The sequence below is a fragment of the Rhinatrema bivittatum genome, chromosome 6, assembly GCF_901001135.1.
Source record: "Rhinatrema bivittatum chromosome 6, aRhiBiv1.1, whole genome shotgun sequence".
Lineage (NCBI taxonomy): Eukaryota > Metazoa > Chordata > Amphibia > Gymnophiona > Rhinatrematidae > Rhinatrema > Rhinatrema bivittatum.
The window spans coordinates 244,597,775-244,610,776 of record NC_042620.1 but is presented as its reverse complement, the minus strand read 5'-3'; the positions used below and the strand labels follow the sequence as shown (position 1 = coordinate 244,610,776).

The 13,002-nt window shown below is 42.9% G+C and overlaps 1 protein-coding gene across 2 annotated transcripts in view; it reads left to right on the top strand.

Moving 5' to 3' along the window:
- LOC115094052 (protein FAM162A-like) overlaps positions 1-12,095 on the top strand; it is a 31,913-nt gene extending 19,818 nt beyond the window's left edge. For both annotated transcript variants that reach the window (XM_029606703.1, XM_029606704.1), the window contains 2 exons: positions 8,770-8,878; positions 10,153-12,095. In XM_029606703.1, the coding sequence (XP_029462563.1) occupies positions 8,770-8,878; positions 10,153-10,260 (217 nt within the window). In that variant the 3' untranslated portion in view covers positions 10,261-12,095. The remainder of the gene's footprint in view (positions 1-8,769; positions 8,879-10,152) is intronic.
- Positions 12,096-13,002: the final 907 nt, after the last annotated feature.

Genomic DNA, 13,002 nt, shown 5'->3' with positions numbered 1-13,002 from the left:
CTTGAAAATAAAACTCATCAGAAAGCACAAAGGAAAAGGCCTAAAATACATGGGATTTGTATTGTTCCAAAGAGGAAGCCACATCTCTAATGTACTTGTGCTCTATTTTCAAACCTAAAGTTGTATATCAAGAAGACATCAATTACATTTATATGCACAAAGAAAATAAAACTGGCACCAGTCAGTCTCTCTAGACTCTCAAGAGGGATCAGCTGTGCTCTAATTCCAGTTTCCAGCAGATTGCACTGGTTTTATTCAGTGTTTCGCTTTGTGGTGCTTTTATTCTGAGATTTTTGAAGCTTTGATGCCTTTCCAGCAGCAATAAACAGACTTCAGCAGTTTGCAAGTTAGTCATATCTCTCAGAGGGTGATATTCAGTGCCACTTAGCAGAATAAGTTCGCACTTATTTGGCTATGTGGCGCTGTTTGAATACGCGACAGTATTCACCGGCCTCCACTTAGCCAGATTTCTATTTTTCTGGATAAATAGTTATCTGACTAAGTGGTGGGTGATAGGGGCATTCCAGCTTGTGGCTACTACTTAGCCAGATAAGTGGCAATATTTAGATTTGGCCAGCTAAATGATCAGTGACCTTGTGGTCAATGATATCAGAACACGGTTAAGTGGTTTGAAGAGGAGTAAAGTAGAGGTATAAAAAACCCCTGTTTCTACATGAGCAAGGGATTGGGGTTTGTGAGAAGAGTAGGATCTAAGCTCTTGAGTTCTTGTAATGTTTGGGCCATCTCCCCCAGAGTGGTTCCATAGGACCTGTTGATCCTAGAGAAGGTCCTAAAGAAGTAGGGGTGCAGGTGAAAAATTCCAGGGTGAAGGTCTCTGGGTGTTCCTAAAGTAAAAGAAGAATATATTGAGAGTTGGTGGATCAGTGTGTCCTGGGAGTTGCTGAACCCTGGTAGGTCAATAGAGTCAAAACCTGATCCCTATATCATCAGTCCCTGACTCCAAGCCGAGAGAAAAGAAGTGCATGGTAGAAGAGAGGAGATACAGCTACCCAACAGAGACTGGGAGGACCTAGGAAGAGAAGGGTACCTTCCCTGAAGAGCTATTCTGTTGGAGGAGATGAAGAGAGACAGTGTTTTGGGCTTGTTTGCATTTTTTGGACTTTGTTACAGTACTTGTGCACTGCTTAAGTGTTCTGGATTTGGATTTTATGTTGTGTCACAAGTTTTGCAGTAAAGAGTTTAAGGCGAATTTTAAAAGCCCTACGTGCACCAAAGCTGGGAGATATGCGCAGAAGTTGGGCCAGAGCGCAATGAGCAGATTTTAAAAGGTATGCGTGTATTTCCCAATACACGCACAAAAATATTTCGCAAGAAAGGGGTGGGGTGTGGGCGTTCCTAGATTTCTCAATGAAATCTGAACATAAGTATTTATGCTGCGTAACTTTACTTCTGCTATGGATGGTGTGTAAGTCATGAAATAATAAAAATGAGGCAAATTAACAACGTTTTAAGGGCTGGGGCTAAAAGGGTAAAAGGGAGGCTTATTAACTAGGGAGGTTAGGAAGTCCTATTCTTTAACTGGGTGAACTGGGGAAACTGGTAATTGCATCAGCACGCGTATGTACCAAAATCCCCCTACTTACGCTGTAGAGGCATGATTTGCTCGCACATGCGCATCCATATAAAATTGCATGCACATTTACATGTACACAGCCTATTTTATATCTTGCGCGCATATGTTATAAAATAGCAATGTCCATTAGCACGAGCCAGCATACGCACATACCTGTTTGCCTGTGTGGCTGTTTAAAAGTCACCGTCTTTCTTTTAAACAACACATTGAGAGTGAAAAGGGATTTTTCCAGCTGTGAAGAGATTGACTGGGGTGCAGAGGAGCCCCTGTGAGATCTCAGAGGGATCAAACCTTCTGACTGCTTCTTCTGCCCACTCCAACTTCACCCCCCCACCTTCTTGTTTACGTCAGAATAGGAGGAAAGAAGGGGAGTGGAACAACAGAAGGAGAGGGTTCCCTCCAGGCTGTTTATGAGGGGAGCTGCTGGAGCAAAAGCAGAGACTCAAGGCAGGCAGGCCCTGTGCAGCTTTCTTCAAAAGATTGAATTAAGAAGTGTGAAAGCTTTCAGAAATGTTGATTCTGTGATAGGCTGTCAAACAAACTAAGCGGCTTTCCCCCGTCCCCGTGGCCACACTTATGGGCCGATACAGAAAACTGTGCAGGAGAACCAGCAAGCGCCCGCTCTTCTGACATGTGCCCAGGCCACTCTCCTGGGCGTGCGATTCAGGAAGCAAGAATATGAAAATTAGGGCCCGCGGTAAAAAGGAGGCGCTAGGGACACTAGCGCGTCCCTAGCGCCTCCTTTTTGACAGAAGCAGACCTCAATTTTGACAGAAGCCGACGCTCAATTTTACAGGTGTCTGTTGTCAAACCCGCTGACAGCCACGGGTTTGTAAAACGACGCCGGCAAAATTGAGCGTCCATCTTCCAACCCGCGGGCCGCGGGCAGATTTTCTTTTTTTTTTAAGATTTTTTAAATGTTTTTTTTATCTTTGGAGCCTCCAACTTAATATCGCTATGATATTAAGTCGGAAGGTTACAGAAAAGCAGTTTTTTTCTGCTTTTCTGTACACTTTCCTGGTGCCGGACAAAATTAACTCCTGCCTCTGGCACATTTCTGAATCGCGCAGGAATAACTAATAGGCCCATCAACATGCATTTGCATGTTGCGGGCGCTATTAGTTTCGGGGGGGGGGGGGGGGGGGGGTGGCTGCGCTTTTTCCACGTGCTATTACCCCTTACTGTATAAGTGGTAAAAATAGCACGTTGAAAATGCGCAGCCAAACAGGGGCTATCAGTGCACTCTGCCTGAGCGCACTTTACTGTATCGGCCTGAATGGCAGAATGCTAGGAGTACTAGTCATACCATTCTCCTCCCATTTCTTACAGACCACAGAGAAGACCAAAAGGCCAGAGGCACTAAAGGATTTCTCTCATTTTGTGTCTGGGTATGGTGGATGAAGGGGGTAAGGGCAATACTTAGGTCATTTGGCCTCAAATGCATCCTTCAAAAGACATTTACAATGGCTAACACAGTTTTTAGTTGATGGCTACTGGGCTCATATATAGAATATGTGAGTTTAATACAATTCACAACTCTCTCCACCACAAAATGATAGTATAGCATGTGCTTACTTGTAATAAATTATAACATGCTGACAGTGGCAGTAGCTGTTTATAAATAGTATCCAGCATTTCCATATATAAAGAAAAAATTAAGTGGTATTTATTTCATAGGTGTGAAGATCAATCTTTTCAATAATACATACACAAAGTATACAAAACACACTTTATTACTTTACAAATGAAAAAGTCCAAAACTGTTGATTTTTGTACACAAACAGGGAGGTGGGGTGGAGGAGTGGCATTTTTTTGCAAATGAGGTGAAAACCTTTGATAATTAGTAAATGATGATAAGAACATTGCCACAGAAAAAAAAGTTGATCAATTTAAGTCTAAGATATACAAATTTATAATTTCCACTTGTATATCTTAAAAAGAAAGCTGAAGCTGCAAGTGCATTATTGAATCTGTATACGTTTCTTGGTAAAATATGACTTTACTTAATAGGATTCATGTTTTATGGAAAAAAAATTCTTGATGCTTAAGGGTTACTACTTTCTTTTCTCAGGCAATGTACTGGTTGCCATAAAGGAGCAGCAGAGAATTCAAGTCACTTATATTCGGGCGCACATTTTTTTTTAATCGGGGAGAATAGCTAATAGCCTCACCAGTATGCATTTGTATGTGATGAGCACTATTAGCATAAGGGGTTGTAGATGTGCGTCCAAAACCTGAGTCCAACCACGTGTTAAACAGTGCACTCGGTTGAGTGCACTGTATTGCATTGGCCTGATAATTCAGTTTCTGTAGCATTGCTGGCAACTCTGGTCCTGGAAGCCACAAAAAGTCTGGTTCAAAAACATAATTCTTTTACTGGAATAACTGATGTATGTGAATAAAATCAGTAGAGTGCACCTTGCGGAATAGTGCAATCCATACAGAAGACCAAAAGACAGTATACAATCCAAATGTTACACTCATTTCAAATTTTCACACACTAGGCATTTTCTTCCTCACTGCCCACTAGTTCTGAGGAACTTTTTATTACCAAATTTAAAGAAAGACTGCTGTCCTTTCCAAATGTAAGATTGTGCTCTCGAATCAAGAAGGGTGTTCAATCTACCCAGTATACCGTAGTACTCAGCATGGTTATTACTTGTGTTATTTTGAATCAAGATTCGTTTCGCTCTGTTAAGTAAAATTTCAAGGTCTAAAATGGCCTTATTGATTGCTTGCAAGAGTGGACGTAGGAGATGATATCTCCCCTGATCACTGCCTTCGCAGTCTCCCAGAAAAGGTGCGGGGTGTCTGTATGTGCATGGTTATTCTTTTCATAATCTTTCCACCGTTTCCTTGAGAAAAGCTTTAAAGGGGGCGTCATCCTTAAGAAAGGCTGGAAAGCGCCATAGATGCGTTTGGTGAGTGGGTGGGATAGTCCTTAGTTGGATAGAAATCGGTGTGTGGTCTGATATAGCTAAAGTTTCTATCTATGCCTTCGACACTGTGAAAAAATCTTGTTGAGAGATTAGTATATAATCAAGGCACGATAGCATATTATGCGATCTTGAGATGTGGGTGTAGTCTCGTTCAGTCGGGTGTAAAGTTCTCCAGACATCTATAAGAGATAGATGTTTACATAGATATGCCACTCCCTTTGTTTTCCATCTGCTGAGCTTCAGCTGAGAGGTATTTTTGTCAAGAGAGTGGTCATGGACACAATTGAGATCTCCTGCCACGTAAAGTGTACCTTGGGTATGAATGTGTAATAAATTACAAATGGTTTCAAAAAATTTGTGATTATATTCGTTTGGGGCATAAACATTGCATATGGTAACTTGTTGTTTGTTCCAGACCCCTATTAAAATGATATAACGCCCATCAGGATCGGCTATTGTTTTGGTGATTTGTAGGTTTGTATTTCTATTAACCAATATCGCTACCCCTCCCTTCCTGTGTATTGCCGCCACATAAAAACAATTTCCTACCCACTCTCTCTGAAGTTTTTGGCTTTCTGGTGCTGTGAGGTGAGTCTCCTGAATACAGGCTCTGTCAGCATGCAAGCGTTTAAGATGGGCTAGAACTTTTTTCCATTTCACTGGAGTTCCCAGGCCATTAACATTCCAAGATATTAGGTTAGTCATTTTCACTTACACACATGAGAAAGAGACATCTGTACCAGTGACTTCAGGAAACCTTGAAGAGGAAGCCCCCAGCCTAGCCTCCCCTCCTTCCTCTCCTCCGCATCTATACAGAAATATATAATTGAACAATGCAGCAACTGTGAAAATAACAACAGGATGATCCCATCAGCACCCAACTGTGGGATTTCCTTAAAATGTTTGATACTAGGAATTAAACCATATCCCCCCCCTCTCCTTCCATAATTCCCTGATTCCTCCCTCTCCTCCCCCCTCCCCTCCCCTTCCATCCCTTCCCCAAAACTTGATGAAAACTGAACACTTCCTAGAACTACAGGAGGCATGGAGATCCTGTTAATGTGTCCAGGGTGTCCAATCCACTAAACATTGGAATTACTTATAATAAGATTAAAAAAAAAAAAAGAAACAACCGCTGGTGTGGAGTTACTGTTATGAAAGGGCAAATGGGAAGAGATGTCAGGATGTCACTCCTTCCGCTGATACCGTCTTCTCTGTATGCCCTCCGCAGTTTGATCCTTACTCCGAAGAGATGCGTATCTTAATCCTGACGCAGTGCTCGAAACACAAAACAAAAAAAGCAGGTTCCCACCGCTGTCTGTTAGGAGAGGAGGTGGGGAAATAGAAAGCATCCCCGGAAAGGGCACAACTTGATCATGTATCCACAGTTCAGAAAGATCAGTGTTCCCCTGCTCTGTCTGGGGCGTGACACCATCTGTGAACTTCGGAAGATCTTATGGCACTCCAGGGTTCTCGCCCCACTTTTCTGAAAGCCGAAGGAACCCCCCATATATCCAGCAATTCTTTTATTTTTATATTGTTATTTAACCACTCTTTGAATTTTCAAAATACAGTTTGACCCAGTGATTTCTAGAAAGGAAGCAAGCCTACAAAACTGATACAAGGCAAGAGTATTTTAAGTGTAAAACCCACTAGGCTTCACAATAGAGTAAAATGTGAAAAGTCCCATGAGTGAAAAGTTATTTTTAAGGGATAGGATCCATTCCCTACAAGGTGGGTTGGATCCAAATTCCTTAAAGGTGACTCCATGAGTCACTATGGAGAGATGTTGATAGGAGCAAGGGTGAGGTAGCAATGGTTGATGTTCTCCTGGCTCCAGGAGGGAAAGGGATATTTGCCCTTCCTTTTCATTGGGAGAGGAGTTTGCCTTCTCAGGTTGGTTGGAGTGAGATCCAGGAGGAGCTCGGCAAGCAGGTTCTGGAGGAGTTACTCTCCCATATCCAAGGAGAGAGTTAGATCCTCTGGGATGCTGAGGGCAACCAACAAATTATTTTGGAAACCTATTCTTCTGGAATGGGAGAAGAGGACCTTCTAGTTCAATGCAATATTGTTAATTTACACTTTCTGTGGGCCAAGCACACACCCAACACGTGTTAGCATAAGCATAAACAGTTTAAAACACTAAATACATCAACATAAAAATACAAAACATAACAATACAGTTCAATTTGGAATTCTTAGAGCGGAAGAACCCTGTGAAGAACCAGAAGGGATTCCACTTTCTATCCAGTTACCCCAAATGTATGAGAAGCTGTTTCTTTGCATTGCTGGATTTAACTCTTCAAGCTGCTGCTTCTATTTTTGTAATGCAGAATTTATTTTTATCTCCAGTAAAAGCAATTTGGTTTTGGAACAATACTCATTGTCTGGGCTTTGTTTCTTGAGATACTGTGTGAGTGAACTCCTTGGGTCTTAGAGCTTTAGATATCCCTCACTAGATAATCCTGATTTGGGGTGCAGCCAGTTTTCATTCTCTCTACAGTACTGGAAAGTAGCCCTTTGCTTTCTGCAGGGAGTACCCTGATAAAGGGAGCTGCGTAAGCAAACCTCCTAACTTTGGAAAACACAACAAAAATCTTTTTTTAGAGTTGAGGGTGTTTACAAGTTTTGAGGCTAATATCCCAAAGCATGGAAAAGATTGTATGCTGTTTGGTTTTTAGCTCAAACTATTTTGCTATCAGGAAGTATATGCTAATGAATCCAGTAGCAAAATTCCATTTGTAGTTCTTCTACAAACCTTATCACATAAACTTTAACTTTAACAATACCTCATTGGATGTAGTTAACTTTTTTTGCAAAATTGCATGTACCATGTTTAGTTTTTCTCCACTTTCATAGTTAATGAGCTGCTTTGCATAATTTTGCATCACAGTCACTCCTTAGCACTTTTTTGTAGGTTTCTTTTTTTTACCTGAGATTTTTTTTATTTGTATTGTTAGATATGCAATTTTGTTGTATATTGCTCTGGGCAGACTGCATTGGCTGGGTAGGCTGTAAGAAATGGTTTTAAATAAATGCATTCATAAAATAAATTCCGATTGCATGGGCAAGAGAAAATCTAATCATGCTAAAATAGCTCTTTGAAAGAAAAGAATACAACTTTGAGGTGAATTTTAAAAGCCGGGCTCAGGCCAAAATTGGGAGATGCACACGCATGTAGGATGTGCGTGTGTCCACCCGATTTTATAAAGTGGGGTGATGCATACTCATGAGCCGATGCACGTGCATCTCGCATTGGAAAAAAAAGGGGCATGGTGCAGGCAGGATGTGGGCATTCAAGAACAGGCGCAAGAAAAGTGTGCACAAGTACCTACACGCCTGGGCGCGCACCCAAGTCCAGTGCCGCATAACTTTCCGTCTGCTGTGGAGGAGGTGTAAGTTAAAAAAAAACAAAAACAAAAAAAACAGGCATCTCTGAGTAGTTTAAAGGGTCTGGGGTAACCTGGTGGGACTGCAGGCTAAAGAACAAGGAGGGTTTGAAGGACCTAGTGCTAGAGTAGTGGATGAACTGGTGAAACTGGTCATGGTGTGGACGAGCTCCGGTTATAAATTTTTCCCTCTTGCACGGCTCATACCCAACTTTACATGGCTGTGCCCGCCCACTTGCAAAATTGGGCTCACCTACACACACACATACGTACACACACAGGCAATTTTACACATTCGCACATATGTGTCCCTATGTTATAAAATTGCCATGTCTCTGGGCACACACTGATGCACACGTGTCAATGGGTGCCTGCGTGCCTCTTTGAAAGTTACCGTCCATGTGTGCTAAATGGGACAATAGCGTGCATTATCCTGTAACACATGCTTTTAGCATGGGAAGTTGGCTATGAATTTTGCTGCACTTTAATACATTGGCTTCTTGATTTTTGCAGTAAATCTGCACATGCAGCCTGCCTGTTCAGCACACCATGACTTTAATTTAAAAAAATGGGACACTAGTATGAGACCCTCTTAAGTCAAAGCAAATTGCAACCTCTTCTAAACAGAAGTTTATTCCCAGTGCTACAGCCTTATCACTGGGTTGTAAATTGTATTTATTCAATGGCACTGATACTGACAAGTTGTAAGAACCTACAGATATGGAGATATCTCACACTACTCCAAATGCAACCATTTATTTCCTTAAAATTTGAGGATGGGGGAAGTTAGAACTGAAATTTTGTTTTTTATTGTCATCTCTGCAATTTTAATGTTTTTCTTTTATAGACTTGAGGTCATTAATGCAGCCACAAATAAAGTGAGGATAAAGATTTGTTATGTGATGATAGCAATCACTTTGCTGGGTTGTGTGGCCATGGTGATTGCAGGCAAAAACGTAAGTAATTTATACCTATTGGAAAAAAGACAACTGTGCAAGTGCTAGGGCATGAAAGAAGAGGCAACAATAAGGAGCATTAAAAAGTATAAAGCAGTCATTAATGAAGATGATCCAGTGAGATAAGTAAATAGTTTGTCATTATGTAGTTCCCCCAAATATAACAATAAAATCAATTGGAGTTCAGTAGAAAGGGCCAGCCTGATGGCTGAGTGGCAAGTACTGTGTGCACTTCTATGTGGAAGACTTCTGAGTCAGGTCTTCTGCTCCTCAGGTTTCTATTCATAGCTCATAGGAGGAAGGCACCTAGTGGCTGGACTTAAGAACATAGGAACATGCCATACTGGGTCAGACCAAGGGTCCATCAAGCCCAGCATCCTGTTTCCAACAGTGGCCAATCCAGGTAATAAGAACCTGGCAAGTACTCAAAAACTAAGTCTGTTCCATGATACTGTTGCTAGTAAAAGCAATGGCTGTTTTCTAAGTCAACTTAATTAATAGCAGGTAATGGACTTCTCCTCCAAGATCTTATCCAATCCTTTTTTAAACACTGCTACACTAACTGCACTAACCACATCCTCTGGCGACAAATTCCAGACTTCGGGTCAATGTTAGCCAGGTTCCAGAGGGAGACACGATTGTTGGCTTCTGGCTATCACTCTGATGGTTGGGCTGAGTTGGGAGAGGAATATAAAAATGGGGGGGGGGGGAATCCCAGATAGGTGTGAATGAAGGCTCATGGCACCATAGGCCAAGATAGGTTGGTTCTGAAAGAGTTGGAATTCCAAAGAAGCAGGAGGAAACTCATTAAAAAAGAAATGAATTCAATATTCAAAGTTGAACGGCTATGTAAATTAGCTGGATAAGAATTACCCAGCTAACTTACAAGGGATATTCATCAGCATAGTTATGCTACTGAATATCCCTATAGAAATCGCCACTTAGCCAAATAACTCATATCCAATTAAGTTTAGACCTTCTATTGAGCCAGCCGTAGGTGGATAAGTCAAAATATCTGCACTTATCCAGCTCTGATAGATGAATAAGTAGCTCCTCCCGATATGCTCATTGCCTGCCCATTAGATATCTGGCTATCTACTTACTTGGATAAGTACGTATCTGGCTAAATGACAACAGCTGAAGATAGCTGGATATTCAGTGGCTGCCACTTAGCCAAATAAGTTGCTGCTTATCCAGCTAAGTAGCACCGAATATCTGTCTCAATGTGTCTACAAATTTTGCTCTAAAATTACTTCTATCATTTCATTTCATAGGCCGCTAGAAGAGATGACAATTTACTGAAGATGAATATGGAAAAGAAGGCCAAATGGAAAACTGAAGCAGGGAAAGAGGATGACTCAGTTGCTCTAAAGCAACAGTAAAGAAGAACTTTCATGCTGCAACAAGGAGCTAGGAAGAATATTTACCTATACATGCCAATCTAGATTCTTCAAAATTCTTCTTTATTTCAAAATTAGAATTTATGTAGGTCTTCTGATGGAGAAGCTGTTAAGCATTAGAGGCTTTTTAGAGCTCAGTTAGAGAGATGTTTGCATATGATTATTTTAAGACAAACAAACATCTGTTCTAAACTGTGCTGTGTGAGCAGTTTGAGTTAGAGAAAGAGACAATGTTTTAGAAAGGGAGAAATGTTCATTAGGATTCTTTAATGTTCACTGCAAGTGTGAGCATGAACCTTGTAAACAGGCAGGAGAGTAGCGCAATGTCCGATTTATTGTTGTTCTATGCAGGGATTCCAAACTGGAGTGCTGCCGTACAACTAGTGGGCTGGAGAATCAACCTCAGTGGTGGGGCTGCAAAAACGTAGCCCCCTGAGGAGAGAAGACAAGAGCGGGTCACAGCAACCAATGCTGCTGGCAGCAGTCTTCCTCTCTCTCCCCCCGCATCCCCTACAGAATGGCCTCTTGCTGGTAGATGTCAGCAAGCAGCACTGCTTAAAAAGTAAACCTGCTGCTGCTGCCTCCTTTGCTGCCTTCCTTTTGAAGTTGGAACGGGGTGGAGCAATTAGGTCTCATGAGACTATAGGGTCCTGCATGGTTTTGATAGCAGCAGGAAGCCAGCAAAGGAGGAGGCAGCAGCAGAAGCAGGTGAGGAGCACCACTTGCTCAATTCCTCACGCCAGACAGAGATGATCCTGCATGAGGAAGGGAAGATGGCAATGTCAGGGAGGTGAAAGGGAAGAAAAGTGATGTTGCCCTGGGGTGGGGAAGGAAAGGATGGGAAAAATGGTGGAGATGCCAGCGGGATAAGGAAGGGAGGGGAGTGATGGTTGTGATGTCAAGGGATAGGGGATGGAAGGTAAGGTGCTGATGCCATGGAGGTGAAGGGGGAAAGAAAGAAGTGCTAGGGGGTGGGGGAGGTAAGGGAAAGTGGTGATGCCAGGAGATGGGAGAGAAGGAAGTGATAGAGGTGATTCCTTAGGGTGAAGAGAAGCGTGTGAAGCCAGGTGGTGTTGCTGTGGGGAGACGGAAGGGAAGGTGGTGATGCCATGGTGGTGAAATGGAGGGAAGGAAAGGTGATACCGGGGTCTGGGAGGAGGGAAGATGATGATGCCAGGAAGTGGGATGGGATAGCAGTGGTGCCAAGGGGTGCAAACAAAGGGAAGGACTTAATGCCTGGGGCAGAAGAAAGGAAGGAAAGGTGATGCCAGGGAGGCAGCGAAGATGATGATGCCAGGAGTGAGATGGGATGGGATGGTAATGATGCCAAAGGGCAGGATGAAAGGGAAGATGATGTCAGAGGGTAGGTGAGGGAGGGAAGGTAATGGTGTACCTCGATAAAGCAAACCCAATGTTGAGTGTGCCAAGGCATAAAGAGGTTGGGAACCAGTGTTCTATACAGTATAAGAGTGAGTGAGGCAGGTCCCCCAAGGAGCTCCAGTCATACATTGGAAGGGAGACTTGGGGCCTCATTTTCCAAGTAGTTAACGCGATTTGCGAATGCAAATTCTTAATTTAGTATTCAGGGGGTGGAGTTTATGTAAAATTATCATGTGCGGCGAAACAGCCACAGTGGTAGCACGGCCAATAGCTACAACCCTTTCATTCACAATACGTTGTGTGCTACAGGCATATTGCAGAGAGAGAGAGAGAGAGAGACTTCCTATAATGCCTATGCCCTAGACAGGTATTTGTATCCCTATGGGAGGGCCACCTAGTAACTCAACCTAGCTTGTTGTTGCCCAGGTAGAGTGTCCATCAAGCTAGGTTGAGAGAACGTTGCCCAAATCTCTTCTTGGAGTGAGTGTCCTCACTCCGACGGCCAGCAAATCTTCACTAGAGACCACTGTTCTTTCCGTAGGTCTCATGTTGAATGTGAAAGTGGCCCACAACCCCCTACGCTCATACCTAATCCCCACCTCGAGTTACTAGGTGGCCCTCCCATAGGGATACAAATACCTGTCTAGGGCATAGGCATTATAGGAAGGCTCTCTCTCTCTCTCTCTCTCTCTCTCTCTCTCTCTCTCTCTCTCTCTCTCTCTCTCTCTCTCTCTCTCTCTCTCTCTCTCCTCTCTCTCTCTCTCTCTCTCTCTCTCTCTCTCTCTCTCTCTCTCTCTCTCTCTCTCTCTCTCTCTCTCTCTCTCATACTAAAACGGGCTGTCTGGGAATATCGTGGACCGTGATACTCCTGGCTGGACACTTTCATGTACTGTGGTGATTCATTGGTTGTTTTATCGCGGTGCACGATGTTTCCACGAATGGCGCAAACATCGCGTGCGGCGATGTTTCCCCACTGCACGAAAAATGCCTTATTTGCATAGGACACGCCCCCTCATGCGTTACCACTGTGATATTGGAAAATGAGGCCCTTGGTCTGTAGTGGTGACATCAGTTCTGCTGGCCTGCAGATGTCACCTCCTCCCATGGGCCAGCGGAGGTGATATCGCCACTGCATACTGGTATACTCTTTCCTTTTATAGGCTAAACGAAGGATGTTTGAGGGCAGTACTTTGGTCATAGCTGAAATATACTGAGTTGGCCATGTCAGAAGTCAAAAGCATATAACTAAAATGTACTGCAAAGACATTTGTTACTAGTAGTGTATAAGAGTGCTGGATTCAAGCAAAACGTTCTTTACAATAAGCTTAAAAGACCAAATTCAAA